Source organism: Phocoena sinus, chromosome 19 (assembly GCF_008692025.1).
Source record: "Phocoena sinus isolate mPhoSin1 chromosome 19, mPhoSin1.pri, whole genome shotgun sequence".
NCBI classification, from domain to species: Eukaryota; Metazoa; Chordata; class Mammalia; order Artiodactyla; family Phocoenidae; genus Phocoena; species Phocoena sinus.
In genome coordinates, this window is record NC_045781.1 from 14,664,210 (window position 1) to 14,688,786 (window position 24,577).

General features: G+C 39.6%; 1 protein-coding gene across 5 annotated transcripts; it reads left to right on the forward strand.

Moving 5' to 3' along the window:
* Nucleotides 1–329: 329 nt before the first annotated feature.
* Nucleotides 330–23,969, forward strand: LOC116744580 (zinc finger protein 568-like). 5 transcript variants are annotated; one of them, XR_004347094.1, is made up of 6 exons: nucleotides 330–858; nucleotides 1,940–1,992; nucleotides 14,946–15,069; nucleotides 15,364–15,459; nucleotides 20,711–22,978; nucleotides 23,562–23,969. XR_004347094.1 is itself a non-coding variant. In XM_032614536.1 (6 exons), exons 4-6 carry the CDS (start codon nucleotides 15,036–15,038, stop codon nucleotides 22,144–22,146), a joined length of 1,566 nt encoding a protein of 521 aa, XP_032470427.1. In that variant the 5' UTR covers nucleotides 356–858; nucleotides 1,947–1,992; nucleotides 5,410–5,506; nucleotides 14,946–15,035; the 3' UTR covers nucleotides 22,147–23,969. The 5 variants fall into 5 exon arrangements, 4 of the variants coding, with proteins under 4 accessions (XP_032470425.1, XP_032470427.1, XP_032470426.1 ...); XM_032614536.1 differs by adding an exon at nucleotides 5,410–5,506 and having other exon boundaries at nucleotides 356–858; nucleotides 1,947–1,992; nucleotides 20,711–23,969; XM_032614534.1 differs by having other exon boundaries at nucleotides 20,711–23,969.
* Nucleotides 23,970–24,577: the final 608 nt, after the last annotated feature.

The window sequence follows — 24,577 nt, forward strand, 5'->3', positions numbered from 1 at the left end:
AGAAATTAACTACTGTTAACAAATGTTAGTGTGACTTTCCAGCGATATTATTACCTGTGTCTTTTAATCTATATTTATGTACTTATAAAATGTTTGAAAACAGTATTACATAGTATACAGAGTTTAGTATTGGTATTCCATTCCGGACTCAGGATTGTCCTTCCTGAACCTCCCCGGGCCCTTCTCAGACTCCCCCACCCTGAAGTCTACTGCTCCCCTTCAGACTCTCCCCGCCACGTCCCCAACACGCTAGGCTGGTACTACATTTCCCAGACGCCTTCAGGGTGGGCCCAGCCCCTACCGGGCGTCCCTGGGGCCCCGCCCAAATCGTGCTGAAAAGCCAGGATTGCAGGCTGCAGCGTTCCAGCGTTCCACAGTGAGGACTGCACTTCCCGGCGGCGCCCGGGACCTGAGAATGAATTCTCAGCGGAAACTTGAGCACCCCCTTTCCCCGCCTGTGGGCTACATTTCCCAGAAGCCTCCACGGGCCACAACCCTTTCTTACCCCTCCGCAGCCACCTATTGCTACCTCGACCTGTGAGTTCGCCCAGGTTCTTGGAGGATGTCCGCGTGCGGCTGGGCGGTCAGGACTGGGCTTCATTGAAGCTTGGAACACGACGCGACTTGGGGCGGAGAAGACTGTTGTGCCGGTTCAGGCTCTATTTGGATTTTTTCCCTCTCTGGACTACATTTCCCCGAGGGCTCCGCGGTGTATGCGGATTCCGGCCGAAGTTCGCTGGCCGGTGTGAGTTGCCGGGAGTTCGGACGCAAAGGATCGGGGCATTCCAGGTTGCCTCAATCACTGGTTTGGGGCGGATTCAATCAGACTGGAGTGAGAGGACCCCGGAGAAGTGGACGGTGAGGAGGCTCGGGGCAGGGCTGGGGTCCTTCGGGAGTTTTAAATATGGGTGGATGTCGGGCATGTCCAAGATGCGTGCACGCGCTTGGAAAATAAAGGACGACGGGGAGGGTGGTGCTCTCCAGGCCGCTTGTCCACACTCGGGGGTGGGAGGTATGGGCCGCGCGCCATCACGGGAGGGTGTGGCTTAAGGCTGGCGCGGGGCGGGCTGGGGATGTCTGGAGGTTAGGGGTGCCGTAGCTGTGTGGCCTCCTGCCTGGGGAAAGTGCGTGAGATACTCCTGGGTGTTGATTTGTGCGCCAGACGTCCGGTGCTCGGCAAGCAGTGCCTCGCGGTGCTGTGGTGGGTACTCTATCAAAGCTGGACTCCCTGTGGCTCGGTGTGCGCGCGCCCAATGTGGCCACGTCGCAGACTCTGCCCTTTGGAGCTGGGAATGGCGCCTTCTTTGTACATTTTTGGTGGGCGCTGAGTGGGTTGCGCGGGTGGGTGTGTTCCGGGCGTCTACCTCGGCCGGGACTGCGCTCCCATTGCACTCTCCAGCCCAAGAACTGGCACAGCTGCAGCCGCTCGCTCTCCAGCGCAGTGAATGGCGCTTCTGGGGCTGTTTATGGTGGTGTCGGGGGGTTTCTAGAGCTTTGGGCTGGGACGCCCTTCTACTTCCACTTCTCTGTTCTTTCACCGTGTAGCCACCAAGGCCCAGGCAGGTGCCCCCAGCCTAAAGGACAGGAATGTGGGATTCTTTAACAGGTGAATCCAATTAGGATGTTTCTTGGAGCCACAGATCTGGGCTCAGTGTAAGATACTGGAGTCTGAAAATACCCAAAGTCAGGTTCTTATGGAGGAAAGAGGCCACAGTCTGGGAGTCTTTCCCAAGACTCCCATCTGGGCCCCTAAGGTCGCCTGCTCTTCTTTTTGAAGATGAGAGAGGGTGGTGGGGTTGCAGGCTTCTTTGGTTTTGGGCTCCCTCTCAGTGCCTGGGGTGGGGTAGGGATTTGTTCTGACTTGGCCTCCTCTGGGCTCCAGGAAGGAACTGATGTCTCTTAGTTTCTTAACCATTTTCTACCTTTTTCCTTCTCTAAGAATCCAGAAGAGGAGGAGAAAAGAGCTGCTGGGCATCAAAAGTCATGGCGGAGGTAAGTTGTATTTGCAATTTTCTTCTGGAAAGGGCTTCTCTGTTTTCAGGACACTATCCTATTTCAGGATTCTAGCCAAGAGATTTACAGTAGTGATTTGGAGAAAGGGGAAGAGATGGTTTCCTCCTAAACTAGCCAGGAACCTAAACCTGGGCTGTCTGCCTTGCATACATTGTCTTATCTGATCTGGATTTTCCATTTCCCTGGATTTTGTTCAGTGCTATAACAGTCTTGACAGGATGTGCCTCCGTGATTTGGCAGGGAAGTTGAAGAACAGAATAAGTTTAGTTAAGTCTCACTAATTTCTTTGTTGTCCCCTCCGGAGTCACATGCAGTAGCCTATTTTCTTCCAGATTTCTAACAGCCTGGAATGCCTGCCTGCCCCCTTCAGATTTAGATATCCCCCCCTCCAAATAGAAATAACCTAATTGCTCTCTTTCTAACGATTAAAGTTATATAGGATTTTTGCAAAAATTTCAAAATTTGAGTAAGTTATTAAAGTTTATGGCCCATGGTCCCACCACCTAGAGGTTAATCACTATTAATGTTTTTAAATTATTTTGTCTGCACGTATGTGTGGGTATGTAATTTTGTTTACAGAATGGGATCATATTACTAATAGAAGCAACTAACTTATTGGGTGTTTACTTTGAGCCACTTGTAGTTTGAAGTTCTTGATATGTGTTATCTTGTTGAATCCACATAACAACCCAATGAATCAGTTATGACTGTTTTTCATTAATTCAGTGATGCATTTTTCCCCCACATTTTAACTTCTCTGAAATCAGGATGGGTTTTTCAATTCCCTTTAAGTTATAGTTTCATTGATTGCATTTTTTTTCTTTCGTGGTATATAAAGTAATGGTGGCATCTCAGATTTTATGAAATATATTATTATTCTAAGTTGACAAATGAGAAAATAGATTTTGTTAAGTCACTTGGTCCAAAATTACAGTTAATAAATGGTACAGTTGGGATTTCTAAATTGCCTACTGATTTCTTTTGCCCATTTGTCAGTTTATATGTTAAGCATATTTTCTCTTTGTCATTTACAGGTTGTTTTAGAAATATTTTTTCACGGTTAATGTATCTTTTGTGTGTTTTTAAGATTCAGAGTTTTCAAAAAATGTTCTCTTTATGTCATGCCAGAAGGTCTTCTCTACAAAAATAGAAAGTCACTCATTTTTCTAAAGTACTTTTGTCTAAACAATTTAATCCTTAAGGTATCTGGTTTGAGATATAACTAGAGAATGTTGGCTGTAAAATTCCTAGTTGATTTTAAAGAATGGCATGGTATTTGTAGTATGTGAGATTTGGAGTTTTTTTTCCTGGATGTGTCTGAGTGTAGGTCTTCCTTTATTAATTCTGTCCACTTGCTTTTCAAGGATTCTTTTCACCCTAAAGACTAAAGAAATATTCTTTCTTTTCTGGATGAATCTGTTTCTTCCTTTCTCTTTGACTTTTCTGAATCCTGTGAGAACTTATTGAGTTTGTCTTCCAATTTCCATTCTGGCCAAACCCTTCCTAAAATTCTCAGAAGAGGACCACATTCTCCCCATCAATTCTCAGCATATTTGGGTGAGGAAGAAAGTCTAGCTCCCCTTTGCCCTTCAACCTTCGACTGTCCATTTCTCCCTCTGTTTCCTCCTTTCCTCAGAGTGATCATTGTCCTTTCACTGTATTAATAAGAGGCTCTGCACTGCATAAAAGCGTAGAGTCTTACCCAATATCCACCATTTATTAGCTCTCAGACCATGGCTTCCTCATAACTTCTTCTGTATAATGTAGTCTACAGGGTTTGGGGAATATGCTGGTAATGGAAATTTACCTGAATGTGCACTTACACCAGCAACAGGGAGGTCCCCAGCTCCTACTTCCTGATCTCCCCAACATTCAGTGCGGCGACAGATCCCTTTGCATCTGTCCCTTTCCTGCTCCTTTTTGGTCTCATGCCCTGTGACCTCACTCCACTGTCTGTGTGCCAGATGAGACTTTTGTGGAAGTGGGTGATACGTTGATTTAATCGTACTCCCTGGCTCTAGGTTATTCCTCCAAAAGAAAATAGTCCAGTTATGTCACTTCCTTTATTCAGTGAATCCCTGCTACTTTCAGGATAAAGCTCTAGCTCTTTCACATTCATTGTTTATTTACTAAAAAGCACATTCTATATTTACTAGAGCACCAATCCTAGTATTGGAGTAAAGTGGTGAGTAAGGATGGTATGTTGAGTCCTGGCAGAGGTGACCGTCACCCAAGACCTTTCTGTTCTGATCCCTTTGGACTTCTTCAGCATCACTTCTATCTACTCCTTGCCCAGAATCCCTCACCAGTTACCCCAGTGAACTGTCTGCTCCTCAGACACACAGGATTCAATTAGTCTCCCTCTCTACCTCCAACTTACCACGTTCACTCTGCTTGGAATGCTGCTTGGTCTGTTTTTGTTTGCTGGAGTTCTGTTCCTTTTCAGGGCCCCAGTTAATCTTCTACATGTTACAGGAAATTCTCCACATACCCCTCAACCTAAGTAAGTCACTGTACCTCGTTTCCCATAGGAAGTTTCTTCTACTTGTAATCGGAGCTCACGTATCCTGCTTAAAATCCCTGACCTGTGAGGGAATTCCCTGGTGGTCCAGTGGTTAGGACTCCACACTTTCACTGCCCAGGGCGCGGGTTCAATCCCTGCTCGGGGAACTAAGATCCCGCAAGCCACGTGGCACGGCAAAAAAAAAAAAAAAAAATCTGACCTGTGAGAACCTCTAAAGGTCTCGTGAGCTGATACTTGTTTTCAGTCTCATTGCTCTGCTCCCTCTCTGACTTGACTTTAGCCTTTGTCAGAATGCCCAGTGCTATCTCTGGCCTCCATGGCACAAGAAGAACAAGGGGGGCGCTTATCCCTCACCACCACTTTCTCAGGGTTCTGTGAAGCCTACTTCACTTACCTGATTATGCTTGCTGCCTCTGAGTGACTGCATTCCCCTGTGTTGCATCTGTTCTTATCACACTGTATTGTAACTCTTTGTTTAAAAACTGCTTTTGTTAAATATTGAATAGTAAAAAATGTTTATGGTGTGGTGAATGAGTGAACACCCATATTTAAGAAGTAAAGCATTAAGCATTGTTAAAAACCCCACGTGAACTGTGAATCGTCCCAATCCAGTTCCCTTTTCTGCCCTTCAGAGGTAACTCTTATTCTGAATTTTATGTTTCTCTTTCCCTTGCTTTTCTTTACAGTTTTAATCATATGTGTTTATTGTCATTTTAAAATTTGATATAAATAAAATCAAACTGTTTGGAATCTTCTGCAACTTCATTACTTGTCTCTCAACGTATATTCATGAGGTTCATTCACATTGTGAATTTATCCTACTGTATAGCCATCCACTGTATAAATATATATTTTTTTCTTTCATATTTCAGTCATTATTCCTGTGAACATCCTTGAATTTGTCTCTTGGTATCATGCACAAGAATTTCTCTAGTTATATAACTGGAAGTGGAATTGTTGGGTCATAGGGTATGTGCATCTTTAATCTCACTAGACATTGCCCAGTTGTTCTAGTGTTTATACCCAGTAATAAATCGTGTTACTTCATATCCTCACCAAATACTTGGCACTGTCAGACTTCAATTTTTACCCATTGGGTAGGCGTGAATTGCTATGTTATTCTGAATTTAAATGTGCGTATCTTGGTTTTAAATGAGGTTGAGCCCCCTCTCATGCGTTCTCTTCTCTGAAGTACCATTTCATCTCATTTTCTAATTTTTCTATTGAGTTTTATATTTCCAGTTTTTTGTTCCATTTAATACTTTGTAAGCATTCCTTAAATATTGTGGATTGTCAGTCATATGTGCTGTACATGCTTTCTCTCATTTTTTGTCTTCTAACCTTTAGATAGTAGAAATTCTCAATTTTAATGCCATCAAATTTAACACTGTTTTCCTTTACTAATTTATGTATGTCTTGTTTAAGAAATCTCTTTTCTCCTAAGAGTAAAGATATTTTCCCATAATGTTTTCTATAAATGGTTTTGTTTTGCCTTTTGTGTTTAAGCTTTTAATTCACTTGGGGTTGATTTTTACCATGGTGTATGGCAAGGGTCCAATTTTACTTCTTCCATTTGGATAACTAACATCCCAGCATCATTTATGGAAAAGGCCATTGCAAAGGTATAGGCAAACTGCACAGCCTAAGGGAATAAACCCTGTAAGACTGCTTGCTCTCACTTCAGACACCAGCTGCAAGTTTGAAGGCCCCAGGGCCACCCTCACTTGAGACCAGCTGGCTATAAATTTAGAAATTCTCACAACCACCCTCAGGTTCAACAGTTTATTAGAAAGACCCACAGAACTCACTGAAAGCTATTAATTCATGGTCACATTTATTACAGGGAAGGGATACATTAAAATTAGCCAAGGGATCACTATATTGTACACCTGTAACATATAATATTGTACATCAACTATACTTCGATTAAAAAAAAACTTGCAGTCTTACTGGACAGATAGAACAACAACAGCAACAAAATTAGCCAAGGGAAAAGATGCGTAGGATAGAATCTGGGAGGGTTCCAAACTTGAAGTTTACTTTCCCAATATTGACATGTGACAACATGCAGGGAAGCTCACCTGAGCTCAGTGCCTAGAGTTTTTATTGAGGCTTCATTGCATAGGCAAGATTGAATCATTTTCACGTGGTCAAATGTAATCTCCAGCATCTCCCTTCCCTACTTGCTTGGAAGTCAAGCTGCTATCACATAACCCAAAGCCCCAAGGTTCTGATTACATGGTTGGTCTTTCTGGCATGGCCAGCCCCTACCCTGCATTGTTTCGTTAGCATAAACTAACATATGTGGTCTTGGGGGCCCACCATAAATAATAAAGACACTCCTGTCACTTGGAGAATTCCAAGTGTTTAGAGGTTGTCCTATTAGCTAGACAAAGGCAAGAATCTCTCTTTGGAGGCCAAATTTCTTACTCCACAATCATCCTTTCCTCTCTGTACTTCAGTGGCAACTCTGTCATAAATTAAGTTCATATATATATATATCTCAACATATGTGCTTTGGTCTATTCTGTCCTTTCTAATCCACTGGTCTGTTTGTTTTTCCCAGCTGGCCTATTTGTCTATCCCTCCATCAAAACCACATTGTCTTAATTAAGACAGCTTGGTAATAATATTTGATATTTGGTAAGTCATGTTCCTCTACCATCATAGTCTTGTCCTCGAAGAGTGACTTAGCTGTTTCTGGCCTTTGGATTCTCCATATAAATTTTCGAGTTGGCTGATCAAGTTACGTAGAGATCCAGTTGGGATATCAATTCGTACAACATTGAATCTTTGATCGTTTTGTGGAATGTTGACATTTTTACAGTATTGAGTTTTCCTCTCTATGTGGTATAACTCTGCTGATTTCAGTCTTGTGTAATGGTTTCCAATAAAGTTTTTTAATTGGAGTCTTACACATCTTTTGTTAATTTTATTCCTAGGTATTTTAATATTTTGTGTTTTTTGTGAATGGCATTAATTTTTAGACTAATTTTCTCATTGTTTCTTGTATACAGACATGAAATTGATTTTTAGATAATGATTTTATATCCATCCAACTTGCTGAACTCTCATTTATTGTAATATCTTGTAGGTTCTTTTGGATTTGGGGTCATCTAACCTAGATAATCATATCATTGATGAATAAGGACACTTTTTGTGTGTAAATAATTGTGTTATCTGTAAATATTGATGTTTTCCTTTTTTCAGTCTTTATTTGGTGCTAATTCTTGTCTTATCACACTGGCTCCATCTCCCAGGACAGTATTGACTGGTGAGAATGTGGGCACATTTTCTTAGTCCCAGTTTTAGAGAGGATTCCTTTGATGTTTCACTTCTATTTATGATGCTTTCTCTTGGATTTTTGGGTTTTTTCAAGATGTCCTTTATCAGGTTAGAGACATTACTTTTTATTCCTAATTTGCTCTGAATTTTTAATCACGAATGAATATTGAATTCTTTGAAACACCTTTCTACATCTCTTGAGGTGATCTTATGTATCTTCTCTTTTAATTTGCTAACGTGCTTAGTAACTTTAATTGATTTCTAAAATCATTTATACTATGTTATACCAGGAGAAACCTAACTTGGCCATGATGTATTATGATTCTTTTTCATATCGCTGAATTCAGTTTGCTAATAATTTATTTAGAATTTTTACATCTGGGCTTCCCTGGTGGTGCAGTGGTTGAGAGTCTGCCTGCCGATGCAGGGGACACAGGTTCGTGCCCCGGTCCAGGACGATCCCACATGCCGCAGAGCGGCTGTGCCCGTGAGCCATGGCCGCTGAGCCTGTGCGTCCAGAGCCTGTGCTCCACAACGGGAGAGGCCGCAACAGTGAGAGGCCCGCGTACCACAGAAAAAAAAAAAAAAAAAGAAATTTTACATCTGTAGCATGTGTAAGCTTGGCCTATAATTTCCATTTTTCATAAAATCTTTATGCAAGTTATGTTGTCAAGGTTACTCTAGTCCAAGAGTCAGCAAACTGTGGCCCTGGCCTGTAAGCCAAGAATGTTTTCTACATTTTTAAATGGTTAGAAAAAAAATTAAAGGAAGAATAATATTTTATGACATATGAAAATGGTATAATTTAGATTTCAGTGTCCATAAATAAGGCTTTATTGGAACATAGCCGCACTCATTCATTCATGTAATGTCTACGGCTACTTCCATGCCCCTGTGAGAGTAGAGTAGTTACAAGAGACAGTAATGACCCACAGACTTTAAAATATTTACTTGGGCTTCCCTGGTGGCACACTGGTTAAGAATCTGCCTGCCAATGCAGGGGACATGGGTTTGAGCCCTGGTCCGGGAGGATCCCACATGCTGCGGAGCAACTAAGCCTGCGCACCACAATCCTGTGCTCTAGAGCCCGCGAGCCACAACTACTGAAGCCCGCACGCCTAGAGCCCGTGCTCCGCAACAAGAGAAGCCACCACAATGAGAAGCCTGCGCGCAGCAACAAAGACCCAATGCAGCAAAAATAAATGAATAAGTAAAAATTTAAACATAAAATATTTACTTTCTGTCCATTTATAGAAAAAGTTTGCTGACTTCTGGTCTAGCCTCATAAAATATGTCATAGTGTTCCCTTCTCTTCTTTTTTCTTTTTCCCTTGGTAGGATGGGGGGAGGATTTGAGTGCAGTGTTAATCATAATCTTCACTTCACGGCACATTGTTATTGGTCTGGGCAAGGTTGTTCACTTGTTCTGATTATTTATTTCTCTTCCATTCCATTTCCCACCACCACCCCCATAGGCAATCCTATTAAGGTGCGTCTTTTTATTAGTATGTATTCATGAAAAATGTTTCTATCTTGTCTTAAAGTCCAGTGTGGTCAGTTTTTCTGAATCTTCCAGATATGATTGAGATGATTATTATTTGAGTTGGGTGCATTTTTCTGTATGTGGCCAATAAATCAAGCTCACTAGTTTTATTATTTAAATGTTCTCTATTTTTACTGACTTTTTATCTGTGTTATCAGTTATTTTGAGAGGTATGTTAAATCTCCCATAATGATGAGGGTTTATCTGTCATAATTCTGTTCCTTTTTGTTTTGTGTGTATGTACTATATATATTTATTATTTGTTAGGTGTGTACACGTTATCTACTAGCCTTTTACTTCCAGTCTTTCTGGATGTTTATGTTTTGGATGTGTCTCTTATAAACAGCATATAACTGGGCTTTGGTTTTTGACCAACTGTATCTTTTAATGAGAGCATTTAGTCTATACAGTGGTTGTAATTACTGACATAATTGAAAGTATCTTTGTTGACTTAGTTTTTTATTCTACTCTTTCTGTATTTTATTATCTCGTTCCCTTTTCCCTTCTGTGAGTTTGAAAGTTATAAACTATGTTTGTTTATTTATTGGTTACCTTAGACATTTTAACATACTTTTCTTACCAGTGTCTGAAACTAAAGAACATCTTTATGCTCTTGCTGAATAGTATAAGGAACTAGATATTTCAGCTGATCAAGCAACTTATATTGTAGTCAGGTATTTTTCTTTCATTGTTTTTTTTTTAGTCCATAAGACATTTTTATTATTTTGTATATTGAATGTTAGCTTAGTTTATCCACGTTTTTGCCATTTTAAAGAACGGCACCATTCACCATTCTTACATCTCAAACCCTCTATCTGGGAACACTTTCCTTTAGTTGGAAGTACATACATTAATGAATTTCTGTTCTTTTGGCTTTTTGAAAATCTTTTTATTTGTCCTCCCTTGTGAGAGAGAATTTTTATTCTGTCATCTCTGATTTACATTGTTGCTGTTGAGTAGACATCTGTCAATCAGACTGTTATTCTTTTGTAGACAATCTGTCTTTAATATCAAATTACTTTTAACATAGTCTGTTTTTAATGCTCTGCAGTTTTGATATAATTGCCTGGATTTCTTTTTATTTATTGTTTGAGACTCTTGGCTTCTGAATAATGCTTTCTTTTGCCAGTTGTGAAAATTTCTTAGCCATTATGTCTTCAATTACTACCTTTTTCAGTCCTTTCTCCTTTTTTCTTCTAGAACTCTAGTTAGATATCTGTTAAACCTTCTTACTTTATCTTCTTAACCTCTTATACTTTCCCCCATTGTCTTTGATAGCATTCTGCATAATTTCTTTTTAAATATTTCAGCCCAGTAATTTTTCTCTTCAGAGATATTTATTCCAGCCATTGTATGATTTAATTTTAGGCATTGTGTTTTTTATTCTAGAAGTTTTAAATTTTTTTCTTTTAAATCTACCTGTTATTTTCGTGGAGTTTTGTTTCTTAATACCTTACCCCCTTTTTAAAATCATATACCTGCGTTATCTGCATAATATGTAAATTTTTGCAGGTGTGATATTTCCGTCCAACATTTTATTATGGAAAATTTCAAATATAATGAAAGTTGAAACAGTTGATTTTCCTGCCTCTTGGATCATGGAATTATGCCTCTTTGCATGTTTCTTTTTATTTAGGTGAAATTCACATTACATACAATTAATCATTTTAAAGTGTACAGTTCAGTGGCATTTAGTTCATTCACAGTGTTGTGTTGTTTTATTATTTTTGACTCTTTGGTCATTTTCCTTGGAATTCTACCCATGGATTCTTGAGGTCTGGATGAAGGTTGTTCCTCTAGGACACATCTGGGCTTGCTTCTTCCAGGAGCACCGCCAAACCAGAACCACATTAAAGTAGATTCATAGATGGTAGGGTTTTTAGATTCACTTTAGTAATAGGAATGTGAGCTGAGACCTGTGTGAGGGCTAATTTGTGGTTACAGTTCCTCAGGGGAGAATATTTTCCTTCCACCAGCAGCCAGAGTTCAAGTCAGGCAGTTTTCCTTGTAGCCCCTGAGAATGGGAGTGCTGCTTCTACTTTTTCCTTACTCTGAGGGCCTGGTCCTAGAGGTCCCAGGTCTTTGCAGTGCAGAGCCAATACATTATGGACAGTTGGATTCCCAGGGATTCAGGGAAAGCAAAGGTTTGTTTTTCTCCTTCAAGTCAAGAAAGAGAAAGAGACTCTGTGCGTGTGTGTGTACGCACTGGGTTACCAAAAGCAGGAACATAGGAATAGAGGAGGAGAGAGGAAAATTCATTTTCAGTCCTTTGGGAACTCTGAGGTCAGTCTGGTGATTCAGGGCTGCTCTAGCTTCTTCTTCTTTGCCTTTTTAAGCTTGCTTTTCTCTTAGATGAGCCCAGGATATAAATGATCTGGTTTTGCAACCCTAAAAGCCATTGTTTATATGAACTGATGTTTCTTCTCTCCTTCATTGAAAGCATTTTTTATTCTGGAAGATTTCAACAGTGGATTTCTTTTTCCTGAAACTGCCTGCCTCCCTGAGCCTTTCCAAGGGACTTGTTCCCCACTTCTTCCTATTCCAATGAGTGATGCTACCAAAGGCTGCTGTCCCATAAGTGTCTCTCTGTTCTCCAAAAAATGTTTAGCTATTTATTCAGAAAACCCCTTAGCATTTGATAAGTGCTTATCCTTCCACCAGGAGTACTGATGGAATGGGAAAATCAACCCTTGCTGAAAATTTTGTACCTCCCTTGTTCGAGCTGTGCTTTGATGAAGTGGAGGTGAGTCATTAAGTGAGATTCCATGTTGCAAAGTTGGGTTTTCCAGGTAAACAAGAAGGTAATTGACACTGATTTGTTGCATTCTCAGTATTTGCCCGTGTCTTTATCTTTGAGATTTTTTTTGACTGGGAATATGATAGATTCAGTATATGAAGTTTTGTGATATTCCAAGGAGTCCGTGGGTCCATTTTGAACTTGTGTGGTGTATACTCATCTTGGGTCACATCATTGTGAGTCTGGATCTTACTTCATCAGTCCTGGTAGTTCTGGACCAAGGAGAGTATAGTTAGGGACAACTTATTGTAACAGGAACAGTTTAACCAGATGCATAAATTATTGAGAAGTAACGACTCTTGTAACCGCAAGAGAACTTGTTTAAGCTAGTGCTGCAAAATAAGAACATTGAATACATAAGATGGGGCATCATACAGCCAATGAAAATTATGTCTATATAGTGACATGGAAAACAGCTAGAATTGAATATGAGCCTGAGTTTTTAAGAAATTAAATCACATAAGTTATATCCAAATCCTATGTTCAGAGAGAGAGATTTTTAAAGATATCTGTGAATTCTTCAGACTTTTTTTTTTTTTTTGCTGTTTGCGTGGCTTGTGGGATCTTAGTTCCCCTATTAGAGATTGAACCCAGGCCCTTGGCAGTGAGAGCGCTGAGTCCTAACCACTGGACCGCCAGGGAATTCCTGAATTCTTCAGACTTCTAAACAGATTTTTAAAATGAGAGAATGGAAGGAGATGGTCACAGTGTTATGTGCTGAACATAGCATGTGCTATGTACATGTACGTACAGCTTCATTTAATTGGAAGACACCAATTATCTGAACTCTATCCACCCAGGCCTGGGAATAAACAATGGAAGAGGATAATGCCGAGAGGTTATATCTGTAGTAGCAAGCATGTTTAAGAATGATTTGTACAACACAAGGAATGTAACTAATATTTTATAATAACTATAAATGGAATATAACTTTTAAAAATTGTGAATCACTGTTATATACGTGAAACATATAATATGTACATCAACTGTATTTCAATTAAAAAAAAAAAGAATGATGTGTGCACCAAGAACGTGTGCTGTGATCATCCTTGTTTCCACACTGACCTATCCATGTTTTCTTTCTTTTTTTTTTCCCTAATAGAAGTATAATCAGTTTATTGATACAATGTTGTGTTAGTTTCAGGTGTACAGCAAAGTGATTCAGTTATACATATATTTTTTTCAGATTCTTTTCCCTTATAGGTTATTATAAAATATTGAATGTAGTTTTCTGTTCTATACAGTAGGTACTTATTATCTATTTTATAAAGCGTAGTGTATATATGTTAATCCCAAACTCCTAATTTATCTCTCCCCCACCCACATTTCCCCTTTGGTAACCATAAGTTTGTATTCTATATTTCTGGGTCTATTTCTGTTTTGTATATAAGTTCATTTGTATCTTTTTAAAAATCTATTTATTTTTATAAATTTATTTATTTTATTTTTGGCTGTGTTGGGTCTTTCTTGCTGCGTGTGGGCTTTTTCTACTTGCGGCGAGCGGGGGCTACTCTGTTGCAGTGCGCGGGCTTCTCATTGTGGTGGCTTCTCTTGTTGCAGAGCATGGGTTCTAGGCGTGCAGGCTTCAGTAGTTGCAGTATGTGGGCTCAGTAGTTGTGGCTCACAGGCTCTAGAGTGCAGGCTCAGTAGTTGTAGTGCACAGGCTTAGTTGCTCCACGGCATGTGGGATCTTCCCAGCCCGGGGTTCGAACCCATGTCCCCTGCATTGGCAGGTGGATTCTTAACCACTGTGCCACCAGGGAAGCCTGTATCCTTTTTTTTTTAGATTCCACATATAAGCAGTATCATATGATATTTGTCTTTCTCTGTCTGGCTTACTTCACTTAGTATGATAATCTCTAGGTCCATCCATGTTGCTACAAATGGCATTATTTCATTCCTTTTTTATGGCTGAGTAATATTCCATTGTATAAATGTACCACATCATTTTTATCCATTTATCTGTAGATGGACATTTAGGTTGCTTCCATGTCTTGGTTATTGTCAGTAGTGCTGCAGTGAACACTGGGGTTTATGTATCTTTTCGAATTATGGTTGTCTCTGGATATATGCCCAGGAGGGGCTTGGAGGATCATATGGTAGCTCTGTTTTTAGTTTTTAAAGGAAACTCCATGCTGTTTTCCATAGTGGCTGTATCAATTTACATTCCCACCAACAGTGTAGGAGGGTTCCCTTTTCTCCACACCCTATCCAGCATTTATTCTTTGTAGACTTTTTTTTTTTCCTGTATGCGGGCCTCTCACTGTTGTGGCCTCTCCCATTGCGGAACACAGGCTCCGGACATGCAGGCTCAGCGGCCATGGCTCACGGGCCTAGCCGCTCCACGGCATGTGGGATCTTCCCGGACCGGGCCACGAACCTGTGTCCCCTGCATCGGCAGGCGGACTCTCAACCACTGCTCTACCAGGGAAGCCCTCTTTGTAGACTTTTTGATGATGGCCATTGTGACCGGTGTGAGGTGATCCCTCATTGTAGTTTTGATTTGCATTTTTCTAATAATTAGCAATGTTGAGCATCTTTTCATGTACCTTTTGGCCAGCTGTATGTCTTCTTTGGAGAAATGTCTATTTAGGTCTTCTGTCCATTTTTGGATTGGGTTGTTTGTTTTTGATATTGAGCTGTTGACTTACTCATGTTGAAAGGTCCAGCACATCCTGTTTTCCCAACAGTGTTCCCCTATTGAATTGCTTTTTCAAAATTTCTTTTATTTTATTGTAAAGATTTTGCACGTTAATTTCTGTGTATTTTTATCTGTGGTTTCAGGACTTGAAGTTCAAAGATGTGGCCATTTACTTCACTCAAAAGGAGTGGGAGTGCTTGCACTCTGCTCAAAAAGATTTGTACCGAGATGTGATGTTGGAGAATTATAATACCCTGATCTCACTGGGTAAGTTTACCTGCCCTCCAGAATTTGGAATTGGCCTTCTGGAATTTTTATGTTTATTGTTATAAATTTCTTGTGAGTGCCTCCCAAGTGCTTGACTGAATTAATGATTCTTGCTTACCAAAGAACCATTTTGTGCCTGTGAAGTTAGAAATTGGCTGCTCCATCAGACTTTATCTTCTTCATCCTTTCCTCTGACCCTTAATTTACTTACTCCTCTTTCCTGACAATCATGGACTGATTTTAATTCTGAGACACTCACAACATAACTTGGTCCTTTTTTTCTTTCTTGAACAGGATTTTCTGATTCTAAGCCAGATGTGATCTCCTTATTGGAGCAGGGGAAGGAACCTTGGATGGTTAACAGCAAGGAGACAAAAGAATGGTGCCCAGGTGAGTAATGGTTACTCATATGGGAAAGGCCATGGCAGGTGGTCACCCACCTGGCCTGTGAGAAGGCAGGCAGCACTTATGAGATGTTGGTAGTAAGCTCCCTGAAAAGCCTGAGATCTGGAGAAGTAAGGATGTTTCAGCATGAGCCCCCAAATTTTCATTCCACTTACCACTTTCATGCTACCCTTGCTCTTATTCCTTCTGATTTCAAGAAGGAAGTGCCTTCCTCTTTCCCACGAGACAACAGTTTACCCTGCGCTTTGGGTCCAGTTTTGTCCTGACTTAAAAATAGCTCTGTTGAGATATAATTGGCATATCATAAAATTCATTCATTTAAAGATACAGTTCAGTGGCTTTTAGTATATTCAGAGTTTTGCAACCATGACAACAATCTAATTTTAAAACATTTTCCTTTACCCCAAAATGAAATCCCATACCCATTAGTAGTCACTCCCCACACCCAGCCCTACGCAACGACTAATCTGCTTTCTGCTATAGAGCTGGCCGTTCTAGACATTTCATATTAATGAAATCGCACAGTACATAGTCTTTGTGACTGGCTTCTTACAATTAGCAGAATATTTGTTTTCAAGGTTCATACATGCTGTAGCATATACTACTACTTCATTTCTTTATATTGCCAAATAGTATTCCGTGTTGTGACTATAGCACATTTTGTTTATCCATTCATCAAATGATGGACATTTGGATGGTTTTCCACTTTTAGGCTACTATGAATAATGCTTCACTTTTCCTAGTTTGTTAAATGTGTTTATCATGAAAGGGTTTTAGAATACTTTTGTTAACTGCTTTTTCTACATATATTGAGATATGTGGGCTGTATCCTTTGTTCTATTAATATGGTATATTGCATTGATACATTTTTGGGTATTAAACCAACTTTGCATTGCCCAGGTAAATCACACTTGGTCATGATGTATTACCTTTCTATTTGTTGATGGATTTAGTTTGGTTTTATTTGTTGAGGATTTTTGTGTCTATATTAAGTAAGGGATATTGATCTATAGTTTTCTTGTGATGCCTTTTTCTGGTTTTGATATCAGGGTAGTAGTGGCCTGAGAATTCATTGGAAGGTATTCCCTCCTCTTCTGTTTTTTTGAAGTGTTTGTGAGGAATTTGTATTTGAAGTGTTTGTGAATGATTTGTATTAAGTTTTCTTTAAGTGTTTAGTAGAATTCAGCAGTGAAGCCATCTGGTCCTGGGTTTTTCTTTGTGGGAAGGTTTTTTATTATTATTATTTTTTTTTTAATTTTTTTGGCTGTGTTGGGTCTTCGTTGCTGTGCACAGGCCCCCTCTAGTTGTGGCCAGCAGGGGCCACCCCTCTCTGGGGTGTGCTGGCTTCTCCCTGCGGTGGCCTCTCCCGTTGCGGAGCATGGGCTCTAGGCACACGGGCTGGGAAGATTTTTAAATTACTGTTCAATCTCTTTGTAGGCCTATTCACATGTTCTCTTTCCTCTTGAGTTAGTTTTGGTAGTTGTCTTTCTAGGAATTTGTCCATTTCATCTAAGTGATCTAATTTGTTGCATATAGTTGTTCATAGTATTCCCTAGAAATTCTTTTAATTTCTGTAATGTTGGTAGTAATATCCCCACCTTCATTCCTGGTATTATTATGAATCTTCTTTTTTCCTTGGTCATTCTAGCTGAAGTTTGTCAGTTTGTTGTTTTCAAAGAACCAACTTATAGTTATGTTGATTTTCTCTATTTTTTTTCATTTTATTTATCTTCTCTCTTTATTTTCTTCCTTCAGGTATCTTTGGGTTTAGTTTGGTCTTCTTTTTCTAGTTCCGTAGGTGTATAGGTTAGATTATGGATTTGAGCTCTTTTGTGGTTTTAATATAGGCAATTTAAGCTGTACATTTCCCTTTAAGACCTGTTTTAACCATATCCCATGAGTTTTGGTATGTTGAGTTTTCATTTCATTCATACTGGAAAGTATTTTCTAATTTCTTTTGTAATTTCTTGTTTCATTGGTTTTTTAAGAGTATGTTGTTTCCTGTTTCCTTGTTGATCTGGCAAGTCGACCTATCTATTATTGAAAATAGAGCATTAAAGTCTTCAATTTGTTGAATTGCCACTTTTTCCCTTTAATTCTGTAGGTTTTTGCTTCCATGTATTTTCGGGCTCTATTATTAGGTGCATATATACTTATAACTGTTACATAATTTCCTGATGGATTGACCTTCTTATCATTATATAGTAATTATAAAATTATAAAATTGTCATTGTAAAATGGTCAATTATAGAATTTCCTTTGTCTCTAGTTATAATTTTTGTCTTAAAGTCTGTTTTGTCTGATAATAGTAGTTATTGAAGCTCACTTTTTTAATTGAAGTATAGTTGATTTACAATGTTGTGTTAATTTCTACTGTACAGCAAAGTGATTCAGTTATACATATATATACATATTCTTTTTCATATTCTTTCCATTATGGTTTATCACAGGATATTGAATATAGTTCCCTGTGCTGTACAATAGGACCTTGTTGTTTATCCATTCTCTGTATAAGTTTGCATCTGCTAATCCCAAACTCCCAATCCATCCCTCCCCACACCCCCCCACTTTGGCAGCCACAAGTCTGTTCTCTATGTCTGTGAGTCTTTTTCATATATAAGTTCATTTGTGTCATATTTTAGATTCCACATATAAGTGATACATATGATACATGTCTTTCTCTTTCTGACTTACTTCATTGAGTATGATAATGTCTAGGCCCATCCATGTTGCTACAACAACATGGATGGACATTATTTCATTCTTTTTTTATGGCTGAGTAGTAGTCCATTGTATATGTACCACATCTTCTTTACCCATTCTTCTGTCAATGGACATTTAGGTTGCTTCCATGTCTTGGCTATTGTAAATAGTGCTGCAGTGAACATTAGGGTGCATGTATCTTTTCAAAGTATTGTTTTCTCCAGATATATGCCCAGGAGATGATGGTCTTTTTGATGATGGCCATTCTGACCAGGATGGGGTGGTACCTCATTGTAGTTTTGATTTGCATTTCTCTAATAATTAACAGTGTTGAACATCTTTTCATGTACTTGTTGGCCATCTGTATGATCTATTTAGGTCTTCTGCCTATTTTTTGATTAGGCTGTTATTGAGTAGGATTACATAGATTTTTATTGTTGTGTAAAACTGTCAATATTCTAGGACACTGGTGTAGGCACATGAACAGATTTGCTCTAATGGCACAAGCTTGCTTCTGTGTTAACTGCCATATGCATCAGAAGTGATGTAGGGAGAGCATTTTGAAGCTGCGCAGGAATCAGAGGCAGGGAGGACACCTCTATCACCTGTTAAATAATTAGAAGCATGGAGTGATAGGTGAATCTCAAGTCACTCTCCTAATCTCATTATCTTTAGCTTATTTCTCTTTATTTCCATTTGAATACGCTTAATCTACTGATTAGTTTATTTAACATTAATTGAACTGTATGCTGGGGTTGGTTATATCATGGAGCATACAATAAGTATTATGTCAGTTCTAGGCCACTTAGGGAGAAATTATACCAGTAGATAAACTGATGAACAAATATGTAATTCCAGAACTGAGAAAAAGATCGAGGGCAAAGAACAGGATACATGACAGAAAATTAAGATATTTAGAATGAGAGAAACTGGCCATGGAGAGATCCTGGAACACAAAACATTCATGGAAGATGAAACATTTCCTGAAAGGGTCTAAGATGAGAAAGTAATTGGCATGATATGGGAGTCAAATGGATGCCAGTATAGTGAGCTCATGGTGAGTCAAGGTGAGAGCACCTCAAAATGAAGGTGAATAGGGAAGCAGGGACCAGATACTCTAGAATTTTGCAGGTCTGGTAGGGAATTTTGTATTTTTTTTGAAGTGCAGTGGGAAAGGCACTGTATTTAAACATTGAGTGCCACACTTTGAGTTGCCTCAATCAGTGAGGGAGATTAAAAAAAAAAAAATACAAATGGCCGTTCATTCACCAGTCATTGAGTATTTACTCTATATAGGTACAGTGAAGGGTGAGCAGACAATACAGAAATAAACAAGTTAAAATATAATCTGTTGAATTTAGAGGTGAAGTATACTAATGTCTGCAAGATGGATTGATGGATGGAGGGGCAGATAGATGTGTGAAAACGCAAGTAGAGCCAAATGTTTATTGTAGAATCCAGCTAGTGGGAATATGGGGGTTCCCTGTCTGATTCTTTTCATTCTTCTTTATGTTTGAAAGTTTTCATAATAATGTTGGAGAAATAGATTAAATGGCATGTGTACTGCAGAAAAATGCAGTAAGTAGAGGGATGAGCATCCTGTTTTGTAAAGTGTGGTCTCTTGGGGAATCCCCAGGTGGCCCAGTGGTTAGGACTCGGTGCTTTCATTGCCATGGCCCGGGTTCAATCCCTGGTTGGGGAACTGAGATGCCATGGGGCATGGCCAAAAAAAAAAAAAAATAGTGGTCTCTTAAGTCGGCGTTTGCATAGAGGTCAGAATGAAGTAATTGAATGAGCCATATTGATATCTAAGGGAAGATATTTGCAGGCAGAGATTCTGAAGGAGAGGTGTGCTTGGCAAGTTTGAACATCCAGTTGGTCAGGGAGCTGGAACAGAGTCAGCTGAGGGGAGGAGATAGCCAGTGTGGTTAGAATGAGGTAGTGCAGGACAAGTTCAGAGGCCCTGTAGATCACAGGAGGATTTTGACTTTTACTCTGCATGAGAGGGAAATACAGTGGAGAATTTTGAGCAGAAGAATGACGTGATCTAGCTTATTTTAAGAAGAACAGTACAGCCACTGTGTTGGGTGTGGAATATAAGGAGGAAGTAGGGAGATACTCCAGGATATTGTTTTGTTAATCTTGATGAGGGCTGGCTTTGGACAACGTGATCGCCACTAGAGATACTAGTAGAAGTAGTCAAAACCTGGATATATTTGAGGCTAGAGATGAGAGGATTTGCTGTTAGATAATGTCCTACTCCTTTAGATTCTCATTTAGTTGGTTGGGTCCTGGACATTATATTTTTAACAGTTCCCCAGTTGATTCTGATTCTTAACAGAGGCAAAGAATCACCTCCTTCACAAGCTCCCCTCATTTTCTCTGTTCTTATTCCCCCCAACCCTTTTTTCAAGTTGCAATGCAGTGTTAAGAGTTTACATTATTCACTATTTTTAGTTTGTCATTTCTACCTTAGAACTTTCCTTTCTCCTGCAACATGAAAATACCCACTATTTTCTTTGTTGTCTTACAGATTGGGAGTCTAGAAGAGAAACCAAGATGCTAAAGGAGGACAGTTATGAAGTTCAATCATTGCAACCAGAGATAACAAAAAGACTTACAAACTCTACCCTTGAGTACACTAGGGTCAGAAGTAACAGAGAAATCAGATGCCACTTGGAGAGGCTACAGGAAGGACATTTCAGACAAGCCACAATAACCTCTGAAGAAAGATCCACTTCCATTCAGCGCACAGATCGTAGAACACCTCAGACAACTCATACTGGAGCAAAATCCTGTGAATCCAAGGAATGTAAGACTTTCAGGTACCAATCACACCATAGTCAACATGAAAGAAGTCATAATAAGGAAAAAGACTCTAAATGTGGAGAATGTGGGAAAGCCTTTAATAGTAGGTCAGACTTCATTAAGCATCAGAGAATTCATGAAAGCAAAAAAAGTGATGAAAATAAGAAATGTGCCTTTATTCGTGACGCTCAGATTACTAAATCTCAGAGTGTTAATACTGCCGAGAAACCTCATAAATGTAAGGAATGTGGGAAAGCCTTTCATTCTAACTCGCAACTTAGTAAACATCAAAGGATTCATATAGATGAGAAACCCTATAAGTGTACAGAGTGTGGAAAGCCATTTCCATCTACCTCACAACTTAATTTACATCAGAGAATTCATACTGATGAGAAATACTATGAATGTAAGGAGTGTGGGAAAGCCTTTACCCGTCCCTCACACCTTATTCGACATCAGAGAATCCATACTGGTGAGAAACCCTATAAGTGTAAGGAATGTGGGAAAGCTTTTCGTTATGACACACAACTTAGTCTTCATCAGATAATTCATACTGGTGAAAGACGCTATGAATGTAAGGAATGTGGGAAGGTCTATAGTTGTGCCTCACAACTGAATCTACATCAAAGAATTCATACAGGTGAGAAACCTCATAAATGTAAGGAATGTGGGAAAGCTTTTATCTCTGATTCACATCTTGTCCGACATCAGAGTGTTCATACTGGTGAGAAACCATATAAATGTAAGCAATGTGGGAAGTCTTTTCGTCGTGGCTCAGAACTTACCAGACATCAGAGAGCTCACACGGGTGAGAAACCTTATAAATGTCGGGAATGTGAAATGGCCTTTACTTGTAGCACAGAACTTATCCGACATCAAAAAGTTCACACTGGTGAGAGACCCCATAAATGTAAGGAATGTGGGAAGGCTTTTATTCGAAGGTCAGAACTTACTCATCACAAGAGGAGTCATAGTGGTGAAAAACCCTATGAGTGTAAGGAATGTGGGAAGGCCTTTGGTCGTGGCTCAGAACTTAGTCGACACCAGAAGATTCATACTGGTGAGAAGCCCTATGAATGTAAGGAATGTGGGAAAGCCTTTATTCGTGGCTCACACCTTAGTCAACATCAAAGAATTCATACAGGACAGAGGAGTGAATGAAGACATGTGGGAAGCTTGGAATTTAATTGACACCTGGAAATTCATACTAGTAAAACATAAAACCCCCTGTAATTGTAAGGAATATGGGAAAGCATTTAAGGATAATAACTTAATATCAGAGTTCATACTGTGGACGTGAGGGAGTCCAGAATTTGGTATTTGTTACTGATAAAAAACCTTATAAATGTTATGAATTGAGAGGGGTGTATTTGTGTTTCAGAATTTATTAGACATCAATCAATTGGTGAAAAAGTGAAAAACTCCATGAATATAAAGAAAGTGAAAAGGCTTATTAGGAAAGCAGTGTTAGAGACATTAATCATTCTAACTTTTCTCAACATCAAGGGTCAGTTAGCCCTTATGGGAAATCAGAAGTCATAAATATTTATATGGAGCACCAATTTGCTTTAGCTAACTAATTATTCATCTGATAATTCATACTAGAGGAAGGCTACATTGTTAAAAATGCAGCAGATTCTTCCATTCCATTCAACTCTTGTTAAATGTTTGCAAGCTCTGAACTGAATCAGAGTGGGAAAGGATTTAACCAATATTTAGTGTTTACTTGGCTTCACCATTATTACTCATTTCTTATAGGGCTAATGACTTAACCAAATTCTCTCATTTATGAATTAGTAATATTAGAACCACATTTCTTAGTAGCATTTTGTACATTGTATCCCTTAGAATAGTGTCTGGTTCATATTGAAAGTGTGTTAAATAAGAGGGGCTTTATTCTTTTTTTTTTTTTTGTGGTATGCGGGCCTCTCACTGTTGTGGCCTCTCCCGTTGTGGAGCAACAGGCTCCGGACGCACAGGCTCAGCGGCCATGGCTCACGGGTGTAGCCGCTCCACGGCATGTGGGATCTTCCTGGACCAGGGCACAAACCCGTGTCCCCTGCATCGGCAGGCGGACTCTCAACCACTGCGCCACCAGGGAAGCCCTAGAGGGGCTTTATTCTTAATTTTGTTTTCCTAATTGTGTATTAGAGATCATATGAGAGGAAGGCCTTATGTGTGCAGTGACTATATGAAGATCTTAGATCATCTTTCTTCATGGAATGTTAGATATTTCCTTCTGGAGAAAAACTTTAAAACTGAAGCTTTTCATAGGTTGCCCTTTTCCCCATTAGGGGGTTCATAATGTAAAGAACCCCAGTAGAATAAAAGTGGGGTGCTGTGAGGTCAGAGGGAAGACTTAGATAATTTTTTTTAAGACCTTCCAAAAAACAAGAGACATATGCCATGATCTCTGGCCTCTCTCTTAGTGAATTAGAAAATAAGGCCTCAGCCAAAATCCATTTCTCCACGAGGAAATTTAAGATACTTGTATAAATAATTTTTTACATTAAAAAGGAAATCAAGGCAGGGCTTCCCTCATGGCTCAGTGGTTAAGAATCCGTCTGCCAATGCAGGGGACACGGGTTCGTGCCCTGCTCTGGGAAGATCCCACAAACCACTGAGCAACTAAGCCACAACTACTGAGCCTGCGCTCTAGAGCCCGCGAGCCACAACTACTGAGCCCGAGTGCGCCTAGAACCCGTGCTCTGCAACAAGAGAAGCCACCCAATGAGAAGCCCGGGCACTGCAACGAAGAGTAGCCCCCACTCACCGCTTAGCCCGCACACAGCAACAAAGACCCAACGCAGCCAAAAATAAAAATAAATAAATTTTTTTTATTAGAAAAGGAAATCAAAAAAAAAAAAAAAAAGAAAAGGAAATCAAGGCAAATTATCACTAGGCAGATTGTCATTCAAATGAATGACAAAGAGACAACTTCATGTTAAAATTTGTAGGATGCAACCGAAGCTTTACTGAGGGAATTTAACTTCTTTCAGTATATGTAGAAAACAGGGAAAATTCAAAGCGAGGATTCATTCTCACTTCCTTATACTTAGTGCACTGCCTATTCCTGGTAGGTTCCCAGTAAACATCTGTTGATCAGAGGAATGAGAGAGTGAATGAATAAGCATCCAACTGTAGTATGTTGAGATGCTCTAACAAAATAAGTGCAAAGCCCAAGAAAACACCTTAAACTTTTTGAAGTGAAAAAGATTGCACCCTAGAAAGAAAAAACTCAAGCATCATAAGTGACAAAGGATATGTAACTACAGAAATGAAGGCGATGGAGAAATAAGCCAATATTGTTTGGCTGACACTGTTGGTTGCCTGTCCATTGGTATTAACCATTCTCCCTTTGCCAGGATTGCCTGCTGCCCACCTAAGTCTAAACGCCAGATGCTTGCCCTCTAATTGCTTTGCTGCTGGGCATGTGTGTAACAGTCCCGGCCATAGAAGATCTAAGCAAAAAGTCTGCAGGTGAGCTTCAGTTAAATATTGTTTACTAACAAAATAGGAGGAAATGGTCTTCCTATAAACAGGATGCATGTCTCTGTGTCTGTGTGATACCTGGAATTATGGCCATTTTACA

Coding starts and splice junctions, on each gene's coding strand:
- LOC116744580 (XM_032614533.1), top strand. Junction 1,993..14,945: donor CATCAAAAGTCATGGCGGAG/GTAAGTTGTATT, acceptor CTGTGGTTTCAG/GACTTGAAGTTCAAAGATGT. Junction 15,460..20,710: donor GACAAAAGAATGGTGCCCAG/GTGAGTAATGGT, acceptor GTTGTCTTACAG/ATTGGGAGTCTAGAAGAGAA.